General features: G+C 48.9%; 1 protein-coding gene across 1 annotated transcript in view; it reads left to right on the top strand.

Annotated features, from left to right (window-relative positions):
* Positions 1-14,392, top strand: part of LOC137767243 (T cell receptor alpha chain MC.7.G5-like) — a 277,753-nt gene extending 263,361 nt beyond the window's left edge. The window contains exons 6-9 of the mRNA XM_068547977.1: positions 10,209-10,463; positions 12,033-12,077; positions 12,952-13,059; positions 13,882-14,392. Coding sequence (XP_068404078.1) covers positions 10,209-10,463; positions 12,033-12,077; positions 12,952-13,058 — 407 coding nt within the window. The 3' untranslated portion in view covers position 13,059; positions 13,882-14,392. The remainder of the gene's footprint in view (positions 1-10,208; positions 10,464-12,032; positions 12,078-12,951; positions 13,060-13,881) is intronic.
* Positions 14,393-27,036: the final 12,644 nt, after the last annotated feature.

The raw sequence follows: 27,036 nt of genomic DNA, 5'->3' as shown, positions 1-27,036 counted from the left end.
CACCCTCCCTTCCTCTCAGTATCTCCACTGACAATATATTGAATAATATAAAAATCTCCTTTACCGCCCATCCTGGGAGCACTTGTATCTGACAAAAGAGTAGCAGAGTCACACCTTGCTGTGGCCCCAGGCAAGCAGGGTGGTGCTGGAGGTACGGCTGCTGGGGAGTTGCTGCCCTGCTTCTCCACTGACAGGAGCGTGTGTTTTCTGCTGGGTAAAGGAGGTGAGGAGCTCTTCTAGTCCCCAGTCCCTGGCTCTCATCACCACCCCTAGGCTCAGGGTTCCAGGACAGCTGTGGGAGATTCCTGCAACTCTGGGGGCGTTGGCCAGTGTTTCCCCGGATTGTTGCCCCAACCACTGGAGCAATAGGTAGAGGGAGGTCACATGAGACGGGTTTTAGCAAAGGCTTTCCTCGCTGTGTGTATCTGGAAGAAACTATGGACTTATATTTGGAAGAGGGACCAGGCTTGCTGTTCATCCATGTGAGTATTATAGAAACGGTCAAGGGGTATTTTGTAGACAGAGGATATATGATGGGAGGATACTGCAAAAATGAGGGAGTCTGTGACTGGATTGCTCCATCGTGAAAGAGCCCTTTGCTGTCTGGGAGTAACTTACCATTGCGTCAGGTCTAATGAAATGATTGAGGCTGCGCTGGACAAGGGTTTTGCACAGTGTGTGCAGAGGACAAATCACCAAGGTTTGAGAAAAGAGGCTTCACTCTTGGTTAGGTTTCTGAAGCAGAACTGTCTTCCTGGCAGCCAAGGGGCCCATCCTGCCCTTCAACCCCCTGGCTGAGAATCTCTCGCCACGTCCCCTTGGATCCATGAGATATCTGTCGCACACGACAGCATCCCAACCAGAATGCTGAGACACCCTGGGGTGCTGGAGAGGGCGGTGGGGCAGGGACAGGTCTCCTCTGGCTACAAGAAGCCTCATCCTTCCCTCAGTGGAAAGCATTGCTGGGAAGCACCATATTATTAGCTACTATTTACTGAATGCCTGACATGTGCCAGTGACTATACTCTGTCCTTCAAAGAATTTCTCATTCAGTGCTCACATCCATCCTAATGCTAGGTAGCTGGTATTAGGCCCATTTTACAGATGAAGAAACAGAGGCTTGGGGCAAGTAGCTTGCCCAAGATCACACAGCTAGGAATAATAGGGCTAGAATTTAACTCTAATCTATTTGACTCCAAGGCCTTACTGTTAACCATGCCACCACACTGCCACCACTGTCCCTCCTGCACTCTGTGAAGGAAGACCCCAGACCTCAAAGGCTACCTGTCTCATCCCTGGTTTGCTTATCCTGAGCCTTCTTGCCATGGTGACCATGGCAGCTTTGGTCCAGGACTTAGCGTTTCTGAAGAGATGAGTAAAGTCATTGAATTGGGTTGGTAGGATGCAGGTATGGCAGGGAGGGAAGCAGAAACCTAGGGGGACTGATTATTGGGCATAAAGTGACACAGAGAGAAATTTATCATCAAAACGATGGAACATGCTGTTCAAAAGCTCCATTCCCAAGAGTGAAGGCTGTAAATGTGGGGGGGGGGGGAGGTGTGAAGCGCAGGCAGCCGTCCTGGGTGGCAGAGGGCAGGTATTTGTACTGCATTGTACCAGGGTGTGGACACAAGCAGCAGAACACTCACTTTTGGGAGTGGAACAAGACTCCAAGTGCATCCAAGTAAGTGCCTGACCTTAGACTCCAGCCAAAGACACAGAAAGTCCCTACTCGGCTTTCTTAAATGTTGAGTCTGCACTTCCTGAGCTAATTTCTCATGATTCTTCATGAGGCTTGAATGTTTTGAAAATTGAATTCCCAGCCACTAGCTCAACAGCGGTCTATTTTCTAAAGGTAGTAATTGCCAATGGGGCCTGGCCTTTTCATCGTTACAGAGGCAGACTCTTTCGCTATTTCTAGATTCCTTTGAGACAAAAGACCTTTATCAGAAAAGAAATCGTGACTGATTATGCCAAAAAAATTTATTTTTGTTACCATCTACTTTTCATGAGAGGTGATAAGTTAAACTTCCTAAAGACCCTGGGCATGGAATACACTCTCACAAAACTCCATATCTAATCAAGAGAGATAGGAAGAACTTAAGGTCTAAATGATACAAGAAAAACAATACTGGGTTTAGAAAATGGACCCATACAGAACTTAAAAGATAAATGAAACAGTCCTAATAAAAGAAGGTAGAGGACAGGATTGCATTTAAAATGAATTAAAATAATTAGAGGGCTTTCATTCAACAAATATTTACCAAGCAACTATTATATTCTAAGCACTATAGAAGGAGGGAGGAGGGGAGGGAGGGAAATGCAGAGTCTTTGCCATCCAGGATCTCCCAGCGGGTAAACATCCATATAAAGGGACAATTAAGCCCAGTGTCACCACATCGTAGTGGAAGTACACACAAGTTGCGATGGAATAGCAGAAAGGAAGGCATCCCTGACCTCCTATCCTAGTTGCCTGGTACTTTCATGCATTCTGCACTGCACCATAAGCTCTGTGAGGTCAAGACCCTCTCTCATTCATCCTTACACCTCCACACTCCAGCACAAGGCCTGATGCATAGGTGTCACCTAAGAAATGATTGTTGAAAAAATGCCTCTAGCTAGGAGACTCAGGGAAGGCTTCAGTGGAGGGATAGTGACTGTTTAGAACATATTGGTTTAGACAGTAGCAAGTATTCTCCAACAGAGTTGTTAGATTTCAAAACCGGGAGATTACAGAATCCATCTGAACGTGCGTGGGTGGGCGAAAGCCCACTTCTCTGGGGAAAACTTCCTCCATATTTATCTGTTCATTTGTTCACCAAAGCCTCTTCCCTGCCCTGGGTCAGTTCAGGCTACATTTAGAAAGCCTGAAACCCATCATATTTCTAAAGAACCAGAGTTCAGAGGCATAAGAACTACAATACCCTGAGAGGGAAGCAGCACAAATGGGTTTTAGCAGCAAAAAGGAGAGGTCTAATGATAAATACATGAAGTCTATGTCCCTACTTGAGACGTCACCCAGGAAACTTTTCTCCATTTGTTCTAAGGAAACTTTTCTCCTTTAGGACCAGAACCTTCTTTGAAGTACACAGCTCTAAGGTGTGTAGGAAGGTGTGTGGAAAGAAAACCAATAAATTCACATTTGGGAAAGGCTTTAAAGTTGCCATTGTTCCCAGTAGGTAAACCCTGCAAAGTGTTGGGGCGGTGTGGTCTTGCATGATGACTGCATACGTGTCTGCCCTCGAGCCATTCCTGACAGTGGCAGGAAAATTTGCTACATATGAAGCTGTTTCATAATGATTAGAAAGAAATAATCAGCATTAATGAGGCCCCTAATTGTGTCCGTAGGAGTTGGTAGGAGAACAAACAGATTCAGAACACAGAAAGCTTAAGGATAAAATGAGGCTGAAATTTAGGATGAATTTTAAATTCTTTGAACTAGAAAAGGGACTTCCAGGGAATGTATATCTAAACCTGTACATGTTCCACAGAGGTTAAGGGGTGTTTTAAGAAAAAAAATTCTTGAATCGAGTTAAGTTTAAGAAGCTCTAAATTTCTTTCTTGTAAGACTTCTCAGAGCCTTTAAAACGCTACTATGCACTGTTGGTCTTCAGGACTGAAATACGCTATACAGCGTTTTCCAAACTTCTTTGAGCTTAGAATCTTCCTTGCAGAGAAACTGAGGACCAGAGTTCTGTGAATTTCTCACTGAGAAGGACTTGTCTAAACCACTCTCAAACTTTGGAGATTTTTTTTGTCCCCATATGAATGTCAACCCTAATCTTAGAACCCTCCAGAGAAATAGATTCTCAGGCCCCATCCATAACTCACTCCTGATTCTCACAACCTTCAGAGTTAAGCAGTGCTCCTTGTGCATTGTATGTGATATCCCTATGGCAATATTAGTCTCTCTCTGTCTCTGCCTTCAAAGACTCATAGAACTGCTTTCTAAAAGGAGAGCTTTCATAGGCCTCCCTTCCATGAATTAAGCCCTACCCAAGGTTTTCCGTCTATTGCCGGTGCTGTGAATTTTCCCTCAAGATTCATTTCCCAGTTAATCCCTGGCTCTTCTCCAGACCCTTCCAATTGTCCTCCTTCACTTCCAGTGTGGAACCCAGAACGGGCATCCACCCTCCAGGAAGGCCTGACCTGCTCAAGGCCGGCTAGGAGGGAAAGGTCTGTGAGATTATTACACAGAAAGCTGAGGAATTAGGACTCAGTGGGCCAGACTTTTTTCTTGTGCCAGAGAAAGGGGGATTTTGGAGGAGCCTGTAAAACAGGCACAGGAGACATTTCTGCCCCAGTGAAGCTGACCCTGCCGGGGGGCTAGAGTTCTTGTAAAGCACCCTCCTGGTGTGTGTGGTCTGGTGGCTACAATAAGCTGATCTTCGGAGTGGGGACCAGGCTGACCGTACACCCGTGTGAGTATGACGGTGCAAATGACCAGGGCAAAGTAACTGACAACTTGTCTATGAGAAAACCAGCAATGATTTACGGTAAACTCGAGGATATGTGAAACACTCGTTTCCATTTCTACAAACTCTTCTGGTATCTTAAGATGTTCCCATTTCTCATACTAAAGACAGAAGTGCCAAGGGCCAGTTGAGGAAATGAAAATCTGAGAATAATTTACAGAAACATAAAAAGAGTTGCAGATATTCAGTGCTTTCAAGCAAAACAGATAATGTCAGCACCAGATGATCTGAAGATTCAGGAAATTAGCTAAGTGCTCTTGGGGAAAGAGATGAGCTCACGGCAAACACAAATTCTCCTTTATTGCAGCAGGTAGGTAAATTCCGTGGATGGACTAATGAGCATGGTGTGGGGATACCTGCTCACGGAATCTTCCTCTCTGGAGCTTAGTAGAGCATTGAACCACTCCCAGGGTAAAAGTGACCCAGACCCCTATCTGAATGGCAAATATAACAAGGCACGGAGGCAGGATGGTGTGGGGTTCATAGCAGAGCTTGGGAGGCTGGCAGACCTGGGGGAAAGTCTGGCTCTACCATCTCTAGCTAATTAAGTCTCCACTTTCTCAATGGCAAAATGACAATAACCACATCATAACAAGACAATGCTCAGCATATAGCAAGTAATCAATAAATGGTAGCTTTACTAAATAATATTAATAATAATTATCATCATCATCAACAAGGCTTTGTTATTACTAAACCTTCATTATTGTAAAGGGAAAGGGGAATGACTTCCCTGGGAAATATGAAACCTAAGAAACAAAGACCCAGGGTGCCTTGTAGAATGGTGCCCTCAAAGTCCGGTGGGTTTCAGCAGGTTAACATCAGGAAGGTTATTGCACAGACCTTACCCTCAGTGGGGATCCGGCAGTGGTAACAAGTTAAACTTTGGAGCAGGGACCAGACTAAGTGTCCAACCAAGTAAGTAATGCGGGGCAAGGGTGGACATTGACAATTAATTCTTCTTTGTCCAAGATGCTGAGTTGAGCCCAGGTATTATATTCTGTGGGATCCCAAATGTTTCTTTCCACCCATCCCAGAAAATCCTCTCATCCTGCGCTCAATGCTCAGGAAACATCCTTGGGCTACAACCTGAAGAATCATGAGTCAGGTGATGGGCAAGGAGTCCTGGACCTTTCACGAGAGGATCCAGGATACTGCTGCCCTGAGCGGGGGATTTTACTCTACTGAATTCTTGGTTTAAGGAAACCACAACCTCCAACCGAGGGCACTACAGCAGGATGAGGCAGGAGGGGAAGGATTAAGAGACAAAGTCTCAACACAGAAAATCAGAAGGTATACCTCTAAAGAGTGTGACCCTCCATCCCCTGTGAGAGACCAGTGTTTCTGCTACTGAAATAGGAGGTAGTCCAGTGAGTTTCTGTAATGGTGTCACCTGCAGTGTGAATACCAGAGGAATGACCGATAAACACACATTTGGGAAAGGAACGCAAGTGGCCATAATATTTGGTGAGTCATTCTAGGTGGCACCATTTGCAACCCCATGGGCCAGTGTCACTAATCTTTTCCCCGGAGATATTAGTATTACTATGGTAAGGCTAACTGTGGGTGTTACAACTAATTGTCTTACAGAGGCCTCTGTGAACGGCAAAAGCCACACTATCGATCTTGAAAATCTGTGTTTCTCTAGGTCAAACGCATTAAAATTTTACTCTAGTCATTCAGTGGCTAATTTTAAATGCCTTCTATGTGGCCATCAATCTATAAAATGTGAGACTGAGTATGAAGATATCTAAGATAGATGCCTGACCTGTCTCCAAATAGTATAAAAACTAGCCAAAGGGACCAAACTATTGTAAATTTAGCAACCTGAAAACCATATTAGTATCAACCAGCTGATGATGTCAAAAGGCACAGTAGAGATTCAGAGGAATGGAGTCCCGGCTGAAAAGCTGGCCTAGATGGAGAAGGTTTGATGCAGTAGAAAGGATTCGTTGAGTCTGAAGGATAGAGTAAGATCTGTTTGGGCAAAGCAAGGAGAGGAGGGGACTTCCAGGCATAAGGAACACCAAGAAAGAAGGCATGATCTTGGGAATGAACAAGGCACATGATTTTGGCCAAGTAAACACATCTAATAATGAAGTTAGATGGAGAGAAAGCCAAAGATAACTTTATAAACAATGGAGAAAAGGAATACTACAGCCTTCAAGAGAATACAGTATTGATCACAAAACTTGGTATACAGTAAATAATAATAGATCATATATAGTACTTTTATTATTATTTTTTAAATATCACAGATTTCTCTGAAATGGTAAACTGAATAAATACAAATTTGCTTCAAAGCCTTAAAAAAAAAAAAAAGAAAGAGAGAGAGAGAATACAGACAATTAGGACCAGGACCAGCCACTAGGAAACTGGGAATCCAATTCAAAAATGCAGACCAGAGGTGAAGGTGGGAGGGGCCAGCTCTTTCCATGGACGGCTTGCGGCCTAGACCTCCCCCTTCTTGCTCAGTGGGCTGTAAGAGCCCATCCCTCAGAGGAGGGGACACCTAGGCTCTCTGTACGGGAGACATTCAGAGTGGTATGGAGGTATTGCCTCCCAGGTGCAATTTGGTAAGGGAACCAGAGTTTCCATTACTCCCAGTAAGTCTGAGCAGGCTCACTGCTTCCTGACGCTCACCAGAGCCTCGGTGGAACTCAGACTCAGAGTCAGTACTGCTAACTCACATTTTGGGTTCCTGGTGCCTAAGTACCAAGAACAGATTTAGTGGTAAGGGAGCTTTCGATCACTGCTGTGCCCCTGGGGGCCTAATGCACTAGAGTCTTCGGACATGTGCTTCTGCCGTTAGTTCTGAATTTAAATGAACAGTTAGGAACTAGAATAGGTGACTTCCATACTGAAAAATTGATCCAGTCTTGCTAAGGCTACCTTCTGAGATGTCATCAGTGGTAGGAGGCGTTTATCTTGCTAAGGTGAAACAGGATGTCTCTCCTCCCAGGGCTCTGGCAGATGGACCCCTAAAGCCCTCCAAATTAACAGTGACTCATTCTTTGTTTTCAGACAAAAAGGTCTCACTAGAGGTACATGGGGTGTAAAAGTAAAAGGGGGCTTTAAAGAGTCAAGTTTAGGGATCAGTATCCAGCTTTTTTGACCAAAAGGTCTAATTAGCAGAAATTCTGAAAATCCGATGATCACTAGGCCACTTGTTTATCCAACAATTATTTCTTGAGCCCCTAGTATATGGCAGAGACCAGGGACACAGCAGTAATCTAGGGACAGGCCTTTGCTGTCACAGAGCTTACATTCCAGGGAGCCAGTGTGAAGAGTTTGGTGTAGCTGTACTCATATAGGGCATATAAAGGATTTGAGAGAGGAAATTCAAGCTCTCCAGATCACGGCAGCCCCTGAATGTCAATCCAGGAAGTGTGGGCATCATCCCATAGGCAATAGGGAGTCTCTGAATTATTTTGAACAAAAAGTGACCCTATCAGCTCCATGTTTTAGACAAGTCGTTTGGATGATGAGCTCAAAGAAGAGATTGAAGTGTGGGGAGCAGGAGAGGGTGAGTAAGAGAGGAAATCAGGGGTAGGGAAGCCGCACAGGAGAAACAACAGCCAAAATGCACATAGGGAAGCCCAAAGGGTATCAACTGGTAAAAACAAGACTTGAAAGAGGCTAAAAATCACCTCAGTTCTTCTGACTTCACTAACTGCACTTTCATTTTGATCTCTCACTAGCAAAGTTGAGCTACAATTAGCCTGCCCCGCTATCACCCCTCACAGAACTCAAGTTGGCTTTAAGTCTCACCCTCAGCCCCTGGTGTCTTTCCTCATGGTCCGTGGCATTGCTCACTCCAGACCAATGCTGTCTGATAGGACTTTCAATGACAATGGAAATATTCTGTCATTCTTCACTGTCCTATACAGTAGGCATCAGCCACATGTAGCTACTGAGCTCTTAAAATGAAGGTTTATGGTTAATTGAATTTTTAATTTTACTTGATTTTGGTTAGTCTTAATTTCAATAGCCACAAGTAGCTAAAGACGATCACATTGGACAGTGCGGTCTAGACCTTCTCCAGCCTGACACCCCCCTGGCACTAGGACTTGAGTGAGAGTTTAACCAGGACTCAAAAGTTGGGCATCTGGCCCCCACAGTAACCCCCTTCCCCCTCTAAGGCCATCCTGTGTCTGGTGGCAGCTTAGCCTCTGCCTTCTTCTTGAGGCCACGTTCTCTCAGCACCTCCACACCCTTCCATGTCCCCCTCCCCGGTCCCACCCATGACCCCCGCTGATGACTAACAAATCCACTGGCGTGTGGTATTGGTTAATGGCTTCCCGTCTCTCCCCTCCCAGGAAGAGATTTACGCCATAGATCTTTAACCCACGGTGATGTCAGCCCCACAGGTAGATGGAGATCAGAGGGGAGCAGGCAGAATCCTTTGAAGCCAGAGGTTTGGATGTCGCTCACATGTGACCATGGACCCACCCCTGCTCTGCTGCTCCAGGGACAGCCCCACCACAGACAGCTCTGCCTTGACTCACCATCCCAAGGCCATGCCAAGGGCTGATGCCCCTGGTTTGGGGTCCAGCTGGATATCTGCATTGCCAAGGCCACCCTGGCTGGCTCAGCTAGTGGGGTGCATTATGCATCACTGGTCTGCAAAACTTTGCATGCGTGGTGAGGAGCTGGGGGAGCAGAGAACCACAGGGGCAGGAAGCTGTCGTCCCAACCCTGCTGTAAACTCTCTGGGTGGCCCCAACGTGTTAATCCTCCAGGCAAAGCTCTGCTTCCTCCTCCAAGGGCAAGAGGTCTGAAAGAATAAACACTGAGCGTTGCATTAAAAACACAAAATCCTATGAAAATACTGAAGAGTCATTCTCAGCACTAAAGAAAAGCCTCCAGCAACTCCTGCTTCCTGCGGGGTGAAGAGTAGAAACTGTGTATTACTTGGCAGCACATTATTATGGCAGTCTCCCGGTAGTATCAAGAGCTACAATTACTAAAATTATGTCAGTATTTCACAGTTTATTAAATATAATTTATATGGAGAAACTCTCATGGCTTCTCAGAATAGCCTGGTTAGGAAAGTGGATGAGGCAACATCCGCATTTGACAGATGAAATTCCTGAGACTCAGGGAGCGGGTGTGAATTGCTCAAGGCCTTGTGTCTAGTAAATGGTAGAGCCAGGGCTTGGATGCAGATGTTCTGATTTAGCGTCTAAACCTTTTATCAGTGAGAGAAATCTCCTGGTGATGCGACCGATCTTCCAACTTCATGCCAGCCTATCATAAAGCTCACATTCCTGTCAATGCCCAACCTTAGTGGGGGAGACCACCCCGGATTCTAAGACGTATGGTTTGCTTTGCTGGACATCTTTTCTACGTTCACTTTGTCCTGTCAGAACTATGTTGTTGCTTACTGTGCCTACTGAGCTTTGAGGAAGTTCCCTTAAGCAGAAGAGTGGGCAGTATACTTAAGTAGCCCTGCATTTCTGGTTTCCTTGAATGGCAGGCAGGGCCTGGCAGAGAGCATTCACTAAGAGCCTGGCCTCTTGGCCAGGACTCATGGTTTGTGCCTGTCCCTGAGTCCCGTCTGTTGCAAGCTGCTGGTGTCTACAATGTTCTTTCCCATCTAAAGCCTGACAAATGTGACTTGTCAGCCCTACAGAGCCCCACTCTTGCCCATCACTGGCAACTGGACTCAGGCCTGGGTTGGGGCAAGGAGAGAAACGAACATCTCCTAACCCATGTCTTTTGGGTCTACAGATATCCAGAACCCCGACCCTGCCGTGTACCAGCTGACAAGCTCCAAATCCAGCAACACCTCCGTCTGCTTATACACCGATTTTGAATCTCAAGCCAATGTGTCACAAGTCACGAGGCCCGTGGTGTATAGCTCAGACAGCACCGTGCTGGACATGGGAGCCGTGGGTTCCAAGAGCAACGGGGTCGTGGCTTGGGACAGCAGGACCGATGTGGGATGCGAAGACACCTTCAACCAGACCTTCTACTCCAACTCAGGTGAGTGCAGCCTTGGTGCCGGTCTAAGCTGAGTCTCCTCCTTCGAGAGGCCCGGCTGTGCTCGGGGCTCGGGTCCTTGGTATCTAAAAGCTGCTCTGATTGGTGGTCTCATCCTCATCAATTGTCAGCAAAGCCCCCTCCCCTCTCTTTACTGAGCACCAGTGAATCCCATGCCGGCAGGCCACAGGACGTCCTGGGCAAAGAGCAGAGGGGGAGAGGCGAGGGGCACACCGGCCCTGAGGCTCACCCACTCTGAGTCCCACGCCCCCGCCCCCGGCTCCGCTCAGTCCCTTACTGCTCCTCCAGGCCCCGCCCTGATGCACTTCTCCAAGATCCCTCCCCTTATTTCTCCCTCTCTGCCAAAGGTCTCTCCCAGCTCCTAACCTCACTCATTCATTCATTCATTCACTCAGCGATCACTGATTGTGCATGTACAACACGCCAGTTGCTGCCATGGAGGAGCAAACACATCAGATGAGGGGTCTGCCCTGAGCAAGCCCCACTCCCGTTGCGGGAGACCAACCATCAGCAAGTGGAAATCGAAAGAACTCCAGATTGTAATATGTGCTTTAACTTGGAGTTGGGGAAACAGCCACCTTAGGGACAAAAGTCAAAGAAGGGCTCTCTGGGGAAATGCTACTTGAGCTGAGATTTCAAGGCTAAGAAGGTACCAGCCATGCCAAGGGCAGAGAAAGGACCCTATAGAGGCCTGAGCCAGGAGCTCAGTGAGAAAGGAGAAGGGCAGGAGGAAATGAGATGGAAGAGGTAGGCAAGGGCCACATCACAGGGCCTCACCCATCATGAGAGGGAGACACTGTTCTAGGTACAATGAGAAGCTGTTGATTGGCTATAAACGGGAATGACATCCAATTTACTTTTTTTAAAAATCACTCTGACTGCTGAGTGGGAAATGGATTGTAGGAGCCAAGAGTAGAAGCAGAAAAGAAGCCCTTGCAGCAGAGAGATGATGGAGGCCAGGACGGGCTTGTGGCAGGGGAGTTAAATGCCCATGCCCAACACTATTTGGGATCCAAACGTAGAACCATGCAGGGATGAGAAGGAAAAGGGGGCATCAAGGAAGGTGGCTGGATTTTATTTCTGAGCAGCTGTGTCAATGGTAATGCTGTTTACTGAGTCAGAGAAAACAAACAAACAAATTTGGGATGCAGGGGTCAAAACTTTGTGGAACACATGAAAGCATCTATACGCCTCATGGCACTTGTCACTGTGTCTGTTTTACTTCCTCTATCAGACTCCAGACTGGAACTCGCCCAAAGGGCAGGGTATAACAGCTCCTTAGGGCCTTGTGTCATGTAACATGCGTTTAGCACAACCAGTGTTCATTAAGTGAATAAAATGGCGCCCAGAAGCCAGGGTGTTGGTCCTTCAGGGACCACCGCCATCATTCAGTGGCTCATCCCAGCAGGTGCCCATATGGAACAGGTTCTCTCCAGATCTCTGCACAAGGAAGAATGGAGAGGCTGGAGACATTCACCAGCCCAACTTCTGGGGTGGGAGAGTCAGCACGCTCGGGACTCTAAGAAAAATGTCTTTGTTTGTTCCTTTTAGGAATTCCCTGTGATACCAAGATAGTAGAGAAAAGCTTTGAAACAGGTAAGGGAGGGGTCTATCCTGGCCTCACACAGGTTTGTGGAGGCGATGAACCCACAATTATGGGGATGGGATAGAGATGATGAGAAGGGATGTGTGGATCTAGGAACGAAGTTCTGAGGAACAAGAACAGCCGTCCGAGCCCTGGTCAGAGCTGCCTGGGGACATTCTTAAATCCCTAGATTCCTCTCTCCATCTCTAATTTTCTTTTCCACTCTAAGTACTTTGAGGATGAGTCTAGTTTTGCTAGACCAGTGACTCACTCCTAGGCCTCTGTATTCCTTTCAATAGCTCCACTGTCAGCACAGCTCAAGAGAGCTTCTGGGTGGCCCAGGTGTGAAATCTCTGACCAGCGTTTGTGAAGCCCTAGACTAACCAGGTCACCCTGAAGACATTTTCCCTCCACAGCCAGGGGGTTTTGCCTTCTTTCAAGAAGAGCAGCAGAACTCATGTAGGCGGTGACCTTGTCTCTCAAAGATCCCCACCACTCCTCACCACCTACCCTGGGCCCATATTCATTGCCATTTGAGCCATTTGTACTGAGTCATCCGTCTTGTGGTTCAGCCACTAGATTCTCACGAAGGGGCCCAGACCCAGGGGGCTGTGTGTGATAAGTTCTGAGTGCCCACCATCCCCATCCACGGAGGGGCTCAGAAATAAAACAAAGAGTCAATGCAGTCAGTGTTTCCCTTTGGAAATGAAATGCTGTTGACCCTGGAGGGATGTACAAATATGTTTATGAGGGGATGTGCACCAAAGCTCAAAGGGAGAGGCAGATCCGGGCGCTGACGCCCACCCCACTCCCCACCCTGCTTTCGGTGTCACGGGGGCTGTGCAGACCTGTGCCCATGACCGCTGTGGCCCCTCGGTTTTGCAGATATGAACCTAAACTTCCGAAACTTGTCAGTGATCGGGTTCCGCGTCCTCCTCCTGAAAGTGGTCGGGTACAACCTGCTCATGACGCTGCGGCTGTGGTCCAGCTGAGGTGAGCCGGCATCTCAGCCGGGCGGTGGGGTCTGGGGGTCTGGGGGTGGGTCCCCAAAGCTAACCTCCCCCAGGCTCTTGCTTTTAGGTCCTAAGTCTGGGCCCACCAGACTCCTCCTTTTTTTTCCTGTTCGGAGTTCCCCTTGTTAATAGCAATGGCCCAAAACACTTGATAAACACAATACACTCCTCAGGTGACATTAGTCACCTCGCTTGAGCCATGTCTCCCCTACAGAGTACAAGGAACAGTTGTTATTACCCTCATTTTGGAAATGAAGAAACTGAGGCCAAGTAACATCAAGGGCCACACAGCTAACGAGGGAAACTTGGGAGAAACTTAGGACCCAGACTCATTCATACCCACACCTTCTATCATATCCCTTTCGCTGCAAATCCTAAAAGGGCGGCCCCCAATTCCTTTCCTCAGGCCCTCTGACCCCAATATGGTGAGACGGTATTGTATTCATTATCCACCTTAATCCTGGCTAGAGTCTCCAGACCCTTCTCCCCCAGTACTCCAGGTCATCCCACTGACAAGACCATCCCATCAAAAAGAACCCGGGGGGCTTCCCTGCTGGCACAGTGGTTAAGAATCCGCCTGCCAATGCAGGGGACACGGGTTCAAGCCCTGGTCCGGGAAGATCCCACATGCCGCGGAGCAACTAAGCCCATGCGCCACAACTACTGAGCCCGCGTGCCACAACTACTGAAGCCGGGATCCATTGGCTCCTAGAACTCTACAAACAGAGGCATCCCCATCACATCCCTAACTGTGCTGCATCTCCTCAGTATGCAGCCTGACTTGTGTTCTTTCTCCTCCCAGGTCTCCAAGAACGTGAGAGCCCCGTGCTCCCTCTCCCCTTGTTCCTTGTCGCCCCTCCTCTCCCTCTTCAAGCAGAGAGGTGCACTCTCTGCCCCCGTGGACAAGAAGGCTCCCTCCACCTCTCTGGCCCCACTGGCAATACCACCAACTGGATCCTACCAGATATTCCTGATCAAGACGCTGAAGAGCTGCCCAGCACTGCCGCCACCCCCTCTGTTCCCTCACTGCTGCTTGTCACTGCCTGGCATTCTCAGCAAAGACGGAGGCCGCTGCAGCCTCTCCTGGCTGTGGGGAAACTCCCTCCCCGCCCCACCCCTCCCAGAGACTGCCTCTGATGTCCCACTGAAGGATGGATCCCAGTGGGTTCTCTTGGGCTCTAGCTCCTGGAGAATGTTGTGTGCTGTTTACATTTTTTACATAGTGTTCATAAAGAAATACATATCACCCTTTTTCCCAAGATGTGGGGGAGATTATCTCATGATCTAGGCCCTGCTCTGCTTGTGTATCTGAACCACGTTGTCTATTCTGCTGCCATGGCTTCATTAAAAGCAATTTGGAAGAGCAGAGGCTGTGCTCCTGCTTGATTGGATTTGGTCGGGATCGTCTTCGGCCTGCATTGGATCACTAGCCGGGCAGAAAGAAACCAAGGCACTTGTCCATGATGACGTTCAGGGAGCCTAACTCAACAAGCTGCTTCAGTCCACCTCTTCATGGAAAAACCTCTAAAAAATTCCACTTAGCAGGCTGGACTGGGGGCCAGGCGAACCCGCTGAAAAGCTCGGGTCCCTGCTCTTCCACGGGGCCACCCGTAGCAGGAGGCCCATGTACCTGGGTGGTAATGACCTGGAGTTGAAATTTGGCAGACAGGGACCACATAGCAAGTGTCCCCAAAAGGCCACCCACTGTCTCCTGCCCTGAAGGGACAGTTCCTTTGCCTTTCCTTTCAGACTGGATTCCCGTTGAAACAGTGCATTGACCTACAAATTCATGGCTGGGAACCACCCACCATTCCACTGCCTGGGTCCCAACCCAAGGCCACCATTCCACTGCCTGGGTCCCAACCCAAGGCCCAGCCCATTGGAGTGCCCAGTCTAGGAGTGGGGGAAGCGGGTAGAAGATTTTGACCCTAGCCACACTTTCTACTCCCACCACCCTGGATATGAGAATGAGAAAAGCAGAGACGAGCTCTCTCCCCGCAAGCCCAGGGACTCAGCCAAGGAGAGTAGAAGTCTCAAGCCCTCACCTAGAGCACAGGTGACGGGATCCCCTGGGGCCCCTGGGGTTCTCCTGAGCCTCCTGCTGCCTCAGCATCTTTCCTGGGGTCATGGACGCTGATGGGAACACCCCTCAGAGACCACTCAGCCATCCACTTCACAATTACCACGATCAAGACCGAAACCCAGTGCTTAACAATTCCCAGGGCAGTAGGGGAGGGGGGGGAGGGTCCCATCCTCAAATACCTGTACAGTTCACCTGTGTGTCTCTGACCACACAGCCAGAAACATGCAAATCCTTCCAGCTACAATTCAGGCCTGCTTCTTATCACAGGGATGGAGCCACCAGCTCGAAAGGTAACCTAGGCATGTCCCTCCCCTCTGTGAGCTCCAGGGTCACCACCTGTAAAACCTATGTCACATAGGACTGGAGGCTGCCTCAGCTCCCTGCATCTCTGATTCTCTGGCTTCTATAGAAGTAAAAACCATGTCCATCTCCGGAGCCCTCCCGAGGGTAGTCACAGGAACCCCAGTTCTCTCTGAGCGGCCTCGTGTGCAGCCTAAATACAAGTGCCTTTAAAGATCACTGAAGCGAAAGGTCTCAGAGGAAGTCCCATCATAGCAGGTCACTCTCACACACAGGAGAACAGGCACCACCTGTGGGGAACCCAAAACTGCCTCCTCATCAGTCTAACACAGTGCTGGAGATTCCACCATTGGGAATTTCTTTTAATTAAAGCATTCGCTTCCCCATATTAAATGAAAATGCCCCTAGGGGTAGGGGGTTAACAGAGCAAGCCTTTATCAACTGTGAAAAACTCCCAGGCAACTTAGTCTGTCTTTTTGTTCCTCCTCCTAAAATAGTAATTCACTTTGGTCTGTATACAAAAGATCCAAGCAAGGGATGTGTGGGTGACTGGGGAGACAGGTCTGCCCCTGAGAGTTGGCTGCAAAGATGCTGACGATGAAGGGGACATGGGGCGCAGGGCAGGGGACAGGAACAGGGACCCTGGAAGGCAGTGAAGGGGCCAAAGATGGGCCCCTCCAAGAACCTCAGAGGAGGCCCGGGCTGGAGGAGGCCAAGGGAGCGTGTGAAGTCGCACCAGCCCAGGGCCCACAGGTGGCAGGGCCCCTTGGTCACTGGACCCCTAAAGCTACCCGAGGACCTATGAGGGGATGCGGCAGCCGCAGCTAGGGATCCTCCCAGACCCATGGAGGCAGCAAGGCCTGCTCCTTCCAGGCCCAGCCCAAGCTGAGGGTGACAAGGTCTCAGTCAGGTAAGAGGCCATCTGGAAAGCAGGGTCAGCACCACCCCTGAGCAGTTTCCATCTCAAACCAGGGGTTCCTCAGTCCCAGCAAGAACTTTCTCTCAAGTCTGAGGCTGTTAAGCCTAAAGCCAATCGGGGCCAAGCCAGAGGGCAGAGCAGGAGCAAGCAGGTGTGTGAGGGGTGGTGCAGAGTCCACTCACCTGTGTCCACTCTGTTCTCATGTCTGGCCCAGGCCCCACCGGGGGTATCAGAGGGGATTAAAGTGGTCTTTGTGAGGGGGCCTGGGGAAGGGTGCCTACGCCCACCAGGAGGGTCAGCGCTGGGCTGAGGGCCACTGTAGCAGGTCCCTCAGTGCAGTAAGGGACCCGGCATTGTTCAGCGTGGAGGGAAGAGGCTGCTGAGGAAACCTGGAGACATGGTCATCAAGTCCCTGAGACTTGCCCAGCCCTGAAGAACCCTAGTCCCCATGAGCAGGGGCCAGCCTCAAGGAGGGAAGGCCATGCCATCCCGGGGGAAGTGGGTCACCAAGGCCAGCTGTAGAACACATTTCTCTGGACAGACACCCTACTGCTCCAAAAGGCTTTAAGCACAGGCCAACCCTGGAGGCAGAAGAATGGACCAAATGACTTCTCATGACCCCAGGCCTAAGATTCTAGAACACTCTCTGACACTTCACCCAGAGACCTTCCCTCTGAGTACAACTGAAATCACAGGCCAGACAAGAGAAGAGCAGGCTAAGCCAGTATGTGCTTCAGGAACACTTGGGTGGGGTCTTCAGCTCCACCAGAGCCACCCCTCTGCCCTGACCCACCATTGGAGAGGCAGCCATCTGAGTCTCAAAGGATTGTTTACCCTCTTGGTTTGCCCATAGAATCCAACTCCCCCTGGGGTCACATGTAAAGCCTTTAACAGATATCACCTTAGTCATCAGGTAACATCTCAGCAAAAAAATCCATTCAACTATGTGCTCCTTGGGATGGAAAGTGTATCTTGTTCATCCGTGTGTCTGCGACACCTCGCACAGTGCCTGGCACACAACCAATGCTTAATATACACTTAAGCAGCAAGTGAACAAATAAATGATTAGTACCATCAGGCACTGGGGAAGGAGCCAAGTTGTATATGTGTGTACGGGTGTGGGGAGAGCATAAGAAAAAAGAAAGTGGGGATTAATAGATGAGGTGGCCGGGTGAGCCACTATTTCACAATTTAGCCATGAGCTAAGAGTAACCAACCTGTCAAGAACTATCAGGAAGGGGCTTCCCTGGTGGCACAGTGGTTAAGAATCCGCCTGCCAATGCAGGGGCATGGGTTCGAGCCCTGGTCCGGGAAGATCCCACATTGCCACGGAGCAACTAAGCCCGTGCGCCACAACTACTGAGCCTGCGCTCTAGAGCCCGTGAGCCACAACTACTGAGCCCGCGCGCCTAGACCCCGTGCTCCACAAACAAGAGAAGTCACTGTAATGAGAAGCCCGCGCACCGCAACGAAGAGTAGGTGCGCAGCAAGGAAGACCCAACACAGCCAAAAATAAATAAATAAAATAAATTTAGAAAATAAAATAAAATAAAATAACTACCAGGAAAAGCAAAACCTGAGTGATGGTCCCTTGGCCAGTGCAGCCCCAGGCGGGCACTCATCCAATAGAGCCTAGAGGATGGTTACTCTGGAAAAGCACACAGGGCTTCCAGGCGTCAGCCCTCCAGTCACTGAGGCACCATACCAAGGTCCAGGGCTGGAGGCCACATTACCATCCACCTCACTTCCTCCAGTGTCCTATCTTAAAACTCCTTCTCCAATCTACCTCCGGGAGCAATGTGTGGGGAAAAAGAACTTCTGACTGATGGGTGGGTCTGGGGAAGGGGAGCAAGCCGTGTGCAGACCCAGTGCCGTCACTCTGTTTAAGTACACTGACGAGCCAGGAGACTGCGGCGGCCAGTGCCCTGCCTCTGTGTAAGGCCACCTGCGATTCAGGCATAGTTTCACTCAGACACACACATGCGTAAGGTTTCCTCTGACTATCACACGGAGAGCTATATTTTGAAATTAATAATCAGGTCAGACATTGAGTCAGTAGCCAGAAGTAGGACAGGAAGTGGAAAAAAGTCTACCACTTCCGTGCAGATGTTCTGGGGGCTTGGGGCGGCCCCTCCCATTTCCATGACGTCATGGCTGCCGCGAGGGGCAAATGGGGCACCGTTTGAAGCTCTCCCGCAGAAGCCACATCCTCTGGAAAAAAGAGTTTAAAATTCTGAGTTACAGATAGCATCACCCTAGGCCACGTGCCGCCGGGGCCGGGAGGGCTGGGCCGTTACACCACCACGACCGCAGGTGCGACAGGAAGGCGGTGGGCGAGCTGGGAGGGGCTGGCGGGGCCCTGGCAACGGCACCCACGCCCACAGCAGGCCGGGGAGGTGCTGCACACCCCACTGCGAGAAGCAGCCCCGCCCCGCCTCTCCCACCCCCCACCAACCCAGCCCTAAGATCAAAGCTTGATCTCACCCGATCACACCCTTTCTTAATACGGGACAGGCCCTCTAGGCTATGTCCGGCCCGCCGTCCCCGGGAGGTGTGGGGTCGCATCCGCCCCCCCTACACACAGCTGGGGCTGGTTCTCCGAGGAAGGCCCCCGCTCCAGGTCAGCGCTGAAGTGCAGGGTGATGGCCGTGAAGGACATCTGCCTCTCAGAGGCCAAGGAGACCAGGATTCAGGAGGCCAGGAGATGGGGAGCCGCAGGAGAACCAGTACCTGAGACCCGAAGAACGGCGGTGCTTGAACGTCCTGCTCTGTGGTAGTGTCCCCGGCCACCCACCTGGGGGCAGCAGCACTCCACCAAAGAGGCCTCTTCTCCCTTTTCTGCTTATTCTAAGGAAGGAAAGCCCCCAATGCTTAGGAAAACCTCCTTTCAGAGGAAAATAAAAGGACAGGAGACTTCACTCCAGGAGCCGAGCCCCTGCCCTTTGCCCACCACTGTGTAGGGCTCCGGCCCAAATGATCCTGTCACATCCCTTGGAGGAGAGAGGGTTTAGGGTCTGGCCGGGCAGACAGCAGGGGGCACTACCTGCCCAGGATCACCAGGCTCCCTCATCCAGAGCACTAGAAAGGAGTCCCCCGGGAGGAGCTGTGGGAGCCCCCGGGATACTGGAGAGCCCTCTGGATTCCTAAGCAGGGAGCCTGGGCTGGCGGCCAGGATCCACCACTACCTCCTGCCCTGGGCAGCTCACTAACCGCCCACAGCCTCAGTTTCCCAGTGGGGTCAGTGCTCTCTCACAGGGCAGTTTAAGAACCAAGGCTCCTCTCACAGTGCATACCTGCCAAGTGCCAGACACAGGCCAGGCCCTGGGGATTCAGCCTCTGTACAAAATACATGACTCCGCACAGATGAAGCTCAAGAACAGGCAAAACTAATCACCAGTGATGGAAATGGGAACAGTGGATGACTCTGGGGTAGAAGGACTGACTGGAAAGGGGCATGAGGGAAGCTTCCAGGTGGTGGAAGTGTTCTGCATCTTGATCTGGGTACACAGGTGTATACACGTGTCAAAATGACTCCAACTGCACACATAAGATTTGTGCATTTTAGCATATGTAAATTATATCTCAATAAAGTACTGTTCCCGTTAACACACACACACACACACAGTTTCAGCTTAGTAAGCTGAAATGCAAATATAAGGGAATGCCCAGAAAGGTGAAGAGATCCTGCGAGTTGAGCTGGATCACACTGGACCACCACGCTGAGATGAAAGTGGGGCTGCTGCTTCGCTAGGCCAGTGCCCAGGTGAGCCTAGGCCTCCCAGCCCCACCAGCGGATGGCCACTTCTCCCCTCACTATGGGCCCAGGAGCTTCTGGTTACACCGTCATGTGCATTTTCTTGCTCCCTCCACGGCTTCCAGCTTCCGGGAGAGCTTGATGGAAGGGAAATTGCAGAACTGGGCGGCACTGGCAAGGCTGTAGCCAATTTTCTGACAAAAGCCAACACTCCTGGCCCCAGAGCACTCCAGGCGGCCCAGACTCCTCTCATTGCAACATCACTGAACACTCTCTCTTCTTATCGCCCCTCTCACCCTCTGGGGGCCTCTCTGCCTTCAAAAGGGCCCCCTTGAGCCCTGGCTGAACATAAGGTCTGAAGGAATGAAGGCAGACCACCCTCCGGCAGGCAGTTCCTCTGGGCAGCCATCGTCCCAGGCCAGAACACCCTCCATCATTCCAGGGAGGTTTCACCACCTCTGGGAAAAGGTCAGCCCATTCTCCCTGTTTGCTTTGGAAATGCGGGCACACTCCCATTGTGGAGGCAATAGGATCCAGAGGAAAGAGCCCTGCCATTCTCAAATTCTTTTAAAAAACCCACTGAGACGCAGAAAGGGTGCTTGTCTACCCTCTCCCTGAACTGCCCACACAAAATTCAGCCAAGGAGAAAAAAAGAAACCATTAGGGGAAGAGCATATAAATGCGAGACAAGGCTGGCAGGACTTCAGAGAGTTTAAGGAGATGAAGGACTGTGGTTCAGAGAGTGGTCAGCAACTGGTCTCCATTTCATGCTTCCAGCCTTGATGGGAAGAAACTGGGTTAACATGAAACAGGTCTTCTTTCCAGTGGAGACAGCAAGACACTATTTTTAGCAAACTCTAGGGCATCCTTGCTTCTTGCTGGCCCAAATTATTCCAGTGATTTACCAAAAGACGGGGGTGGGGCGACATCCTTATCTGTAATCTTTATGAAGAATGTCATGCATCTGTGCAACAACAAAGCAAACATGATCTGGCTTTGACCTTCACAGGAAAGCTAAGCAGTAGGCAGAGTATGATCTCCCCCTTTCACAAATGGGGAAAGAGGTGAAGTGGCTCACTTGCCATCATGGTGAACGAGGCCCACATCAGCACTAGACTCGGTCCCCAGGCTTTCCACCAAGCCCTGTGGACACCAGGCTTTCCACCAAGCCCTGTGGACACCCAAGTCCCAGGTGGTTCCAGATGCAGCCATCACAGAGGAAAGAGCTGGAAAAGACGAGGTCTCAGGACCCCCTCCCAAGACCGGTGTCTTATATTCTGCCTGCATGTCCCTTCCCTCTTCCATGACTCTGCCCCTCCTTGATCACTCTTTAGGATTAGAGAAGAATGGCAAAACAGAGGCCGGTACACTTAGGAGACACTCCCTCAGTAAATGTTGATGTTAGTCATCTCCTGAGGCAATACTTTCTGCACAAGCAAACTCCACTACTCAATCATATGGCAACAAGAGTTAGTAAAGTAATACCTAGATACACTCCGGCCAGCCAGTCCGATGGCTGATTCTTACTCAGCTGTCAGATTTCAGCCTAAATGTCTCCTACTTAGAGAGGCCTTTGCTGACCACTGTGTCTGAGCAGCTCCCTCCCCATCTCCACTCATGATCACTTCATACAGTTTATGCCCTTCACTCCACTTCACAACAACACGATTCTATTTATGTGCTAATTTGGCTCTCTTCCCAACTCGAATGTAAGGCTCAGAAAGGGAAGTGCCTTGTCCGTTCTGATCACCTCTGCATGGCCAGTGCCTGGCAGAGCAGGCGCACAAATATTTTTTAACTAAATGATTTAGTAATAGAAAGGAGGCGCTTCCCCACCAGATGTCTCTTATTAACACCCTGAAAGTAGATGGGGTAAAACGTCGATGAGGGCTTCCCTGGTGGCACAGTGGTTAAGAATCTGCCTGCCAATGCAGGGGACACGGGTTCGAGCCCTGGTCCGGGAAGATCCCACATGCCGCGGAGCAACTAAGCCCGTGTGCCACAACTACTGAGGCTGTGCTCTAGAGCCCGAGAGCCACAACTACTGAGCCCGAGTGCCACAACTACTGAAGCCTGCGTGCCTAGAGCCCGTGCTCTGCAACAAGAGAAGCCACCGCAACGAGAAGCCCGCGCACTCCAACAAAGAGTAGCCCCCGCTCACCGCAACTAGAGAAAAGCCCGCGGGCAGCAACGAAGACACCACGCAGCCAAAAATAAATAAATAAAATAAATAAATTTTTAATAAATAAAACGTCGATGACTGTTGAAGCTGAATGTTGGGTATCTGCACGTTTATCTCTTGTGTGTGTGTGTGTGTGTGTGTGTGTGTGTCTGTGTAATAAAAAATTTAAAAACAATGTTGTTCATCCCTGGGATGAAAAAGGCAGAGCAAATCTGAATAGCAGACCCTAGGGATGTCTCTAGGGACATCTAGGGAGTCCCTCAGGATGTCTCTCCCCAGAGAAAGAGGAAGACCTGACGTTGGCCACCACAGTCCTTTAGCAGAAAGCCAGTAAAACTGGACGTGCAGCTGAGGGAGAAAAGCAGTATGTGTGGACAGTTCTCCGTGTTTCTGACAACTGCTCTGAGGGTACATTTGTAGAGCAGTTGCATTAACAAGGTACTTTCACTTACGTTTTGTTGGAACAACAGTGTGAAGTATTATTATCCCCATGCTTGTTATATTATTTATCTCACTCAGAGCCTAATCCAAATGCTTTGGAATCAGAAAGAAATAAGATTCAAACCCTAACACTACAGTCTGAGCTTCCATTTCCTCATCTGGAAGAGGAGAATACCACCTCCCTCCTCATGGGATTACAGGGAAACATAAATAACAGAAGGACACTTAATACCATGCCACACATATGGTAGGCCCTCAGTGGTAGCTACTCATTCCTGGACCAAAGTTGTGCCTTATCTTTGGTAATCCCACACCTGCCCTATGTAGCACGGTGCCTGGGTGCCTAATTATTGGCTAAATTTTAGAGTCAAAACAAAAGGTCCACAGAAGGTCAACAGGCTGTAAGTGGCAGAACAGGTCCTGGAATCAACACCTTCAGGGCAAGCAAAGTGCTTTCGGCAGCACCGGGCTACCTATCTAAGGTCTTGAAAATACACCTCTTTTTCATCCCATTGACAGAAGTTTTGCATAAGCTTGAACCCACCTATTAATTGAACCTAAGCAAAATATTTTCTTCAGTTCCTCAGAAGTCCTCCTCTTTTTTTCTCATTCCCTCGTCTAAGATCCTTGTTCTGTGAAGTGTTGTTTCCTCGCGCAGGAAAAAGCCATTTTTAATATTTGCTAAATGTTTTGAAATTAACTGTAGTTAGAAAGTTATACAGCACTCAAACTTCAGAAGCCCAGAGCCGCAAGCCAAGATGGGAGGACACAGTCACACTGAGTTAGTACACGAGCTCCCCAGCCCCTGGTAACAACCAGTGCTAGTTCACTGAGCCTCCAAAACCAGAGAGCAAGCCTCTCTGACCGCCCCAAGTATGTTCAACCATCATAACAAAAGTGTTTTGAAGCCTAAGATGAAAGCATGTGATCAAAGAGGCCAAAGGTATTGGCTGCTAAAAGAAGAAAACACACGAGATGGTTTCCATGTGATAGGGGGCAGGAAATGTGTGGGCAGGAGGTGCTGAGGGCCAGGCTTCCAGCCACTGCAAAGAATGGCAGGGAACAGACCATGTACAGTGGTGTGGCAAATGGCCCCCGGCCCCACAAAAGAGCACAGAAAATAAACCCACCCCGTAAAGATGCTGAGCTAGAGGCAGCAGCAAATGCTAGGATATAGCTCACCCTGTGCCGTAGTACTCAAAATCCACTCTTGCAGCATGCTACACTGGGCACCCAGGACAGGCACCATCACAACACAGCCGGTGGGTATTAAGAAAGATCCAGGGACTTCCCTGGTGGCACAGTGGTTAAGAGTCCGCCTGCCAATGCAGGGGACACGGGTTCGAGCCCTGGTCCAGGAAGATCCCACATGCCACGGAGCAACTAAGCCCGTGCGCCACTACTGAGCCTGGGCTCTAGAGCCCACGAGCCACAACTCCTGAGCCCACGTGCCACAACTACTGAAGCCCACGCACCTAGAGCCTGTGCTCCGCAAAAAGAGAAGCCACCGCAGTGAGAAGCCCGCACACCACCACGAAGAGTAGCCCCGGCTCGCAGCAACTGGAGAAAGCCCGCATGCAGCAATGAAGACCCAACACAGCCAAAAATAAACAAATAAATAAAATTTAAAAAAAAAAAAAAGAACCAGACTGGAAGATGCATCACATGAAAAGATTACCCATCCTGATTTAGTGCCTCGAATCTACCATGTCTTTAGTTACTTCAACTAAAAAAAAAACAAACAAAAAACAAAAAACACACATAAGAATCAGAAACTCTGAGACTTCCCTGGCCGTCCAGTGGTTAAGACTCCACCCTTCCAATGCAGGGGGTGTGGGTTCGATCCCTGGTTGGGAACTAAGATCCCGCATGCCACACAGCGCAGCCAAAAAAAAAAAAATCAGAAACTCAATTGGTGGTTGGGGGGCAGTAGTAATGCAGTTTTTAAACTTGAATCATTTCACAGGTAATTCTCCTACATGTAGAGTTGAGAACCACTGAACAAGTGAACAGCAGACTAAAAATGAGTTGTAATGAGCTTTTAACTAAATTTAAACTCAAGACTCCAAAAGCTGTCTATAGGCTTCTGCCTTATCACAAATGGTGAAAAGACACACCAAAGATGAAGGTTTCCCACTGGCTTGGGTAAATCACCTCTGAGATAACAGCTAACCCAATTAAGTGGGAGCTTAGTATCTACCCCACATATCTCAAGATCACTGACATACATTAAAGTTTGTATATTAAAGGCTCTGAAAACTGTAATGTCTTCCTTGACAAAATTATCACTATTATTCCCAGTTTTCCACCCATTTATCTTGAAGTTCAGATGCTTTTCTTATTCAAAATACCTGTTTACCAATCTACACTAAAAATAATTCATAAGCCTCCTGATAAAGGTACAAATGTGTACATAAAAGTTTTTTTTTATTTACATCTTTATTAGAGTATAACCTCTTTACAATGGTGTGTTAGTTTCTGCTTTATGAATCAGTTATACATATACCTATGTCCCCATATCTCTTCCCTCTTGCGTCTCCCTCCCTCCCACCCTCCCTATCCCACCCCTCTAGGTGGTCACAAAGCACCGAGCTGATCTCCCTGTGCTGTGCGGCTGCTTCCCACTAGCTATCTATTTTACGTTTGGTAGTGTGTATGTGTCCATGCCACTCTCTCACTTTGTCCCAGCTTACCCTTCCCCCTCCCCGTATCCTCAAGTCCATTCTCTAGTAGGTCTGCGTCTTTATTCCCGTCTTGCCCCTAGGTTCTTCATGACTTTTTTTTTTTTTTTTTAAGATTCCATATATATGTGTTAACAGACGGTATTTGTTTTTCTCTTTCTGACTTACTTCACTCTGTATGACAGACTCTAGGTCCATCCACCTCACTACAAATAACTCAATTTTGTTTCTTTTTATGGCTGAGAAAATGTGTACATAAAAGTTTTAAAGCATATTCAATTACTCAGTCATCGTTTAGTGAACTAGCATCCCTCGGAATGGCAAACCATGGCCCAAGCACCAACAGCTTGCTTTTGTGAATAAAGTTTTACTGGAACACTGCCAGGCCATTCATTTAAGAAAAAGCTTGCCGACTCCTAATCTAGAGCTATTTGCAAACTTCAGTGTGTATCAGAGTTACATGGAGAGCTAAGAAACACAGAGGTCCAAGTTCATTACCAAGTTCCCAGGTAATTGTGAGATACACCAAAATTTGAGAACCCCTGCTCTGGATGGGTGCTCCTCAAGCTTGAATATGAACATGAATCACCTGCTGACCACGTTAAAACAAAGATTCTGCTTCAGGAAGGTCTGGGGTGGGCTTGAGAGTCTCTTTTTCAAATAAGCTCCTAGGTTATGTCAATACTGCTGGTCAACAGGCTACGTTTTGCATAGCAAGAATCCCGAGCAGCACTTCTCCAATTTGGCTGCACGTTAGAATCTCCCGGCTAGTGGTACAAAGTGCAGATGCCACCCCCGAAGATTTGTATTTAATTGGTCTGGGGTGTGCCCTGGGCATTGAGATTTCGTTTTTAAGTTCCCCAAGCGATTCTAATGTGCAGCCAAGTTGGGAAACCTCTAGAGCACAACTCACCATCTCAGCAGTCAGCTAAATTTAAATAGTGGAATCCTCAACATAGCTTATTTCCTGTATATAGCACCCAAGATGGAAATAGGGCTGCTACCACAATACATATAAATATGTCTAGACTTCAGCCAGCAGACCTATTGTTCCACCCAAGTGTGTCATGAACTCTGATCTTAAGCAAGTTATAAATCGGAGCTTCAATTTCTTCATCTATCTAATGAGGATTGGAACCCCTGAGATAATGGTAAGAACAAAATGAGAGAACATTTGTGAAGGTGGTTGGAAAGCAGTGTCTCCTATAAATAAGCATATATACAAACCCCACTTTTGGCACTCTTCTTACACAGTCTAAGAGATACATATTTCACTTTTCACCACTACATCACGTTGAAACAGATATAAATGGGGAAGCACACACTTTTCTCACAAAGTGCTTAATGATGCAGTTCCAGGAAGCATTGTGTCATAAGAGCGGAACCACCCGCAACAATTGAAGGATTAGTAAGGGATTACCAGCTCCAGGGAAAAGACAAAGGACTGTGGTTTCCCAGGGTTGTCAGCCCTGCCTTTTGTCATTAACTTCAAATACACTTAATGAAAACGTGGAGGCAGTTTCACAGTTGCAACTTATCAACTCCTAAAGCGCTCTGCACAGCGTATTGAAGGAAAAAAAAGGACATTCATACCAAT

Source organism: Eschrichtius robustus, chromosome 1 (assembly GCF_028021215.1).
Source record: "Eschrichtius robustus isolate mEscRob2 chromosome 1, mEscRob2.pri, whole genome shotgun sequence".
Taxonomy (NCBI): domain Eukaryota; kingdom Metazoa; phylum Chordata; class Mammalia; order Artiodactyla; family Eschrichtiidae; genus Eschrichtius; species Eschrichtius robustus.
The sequence above is the reverse complement of the archived record's forward strand: the minus strand, read 5'-3'. Positions and strand labels throughout refer to the sequence as shown.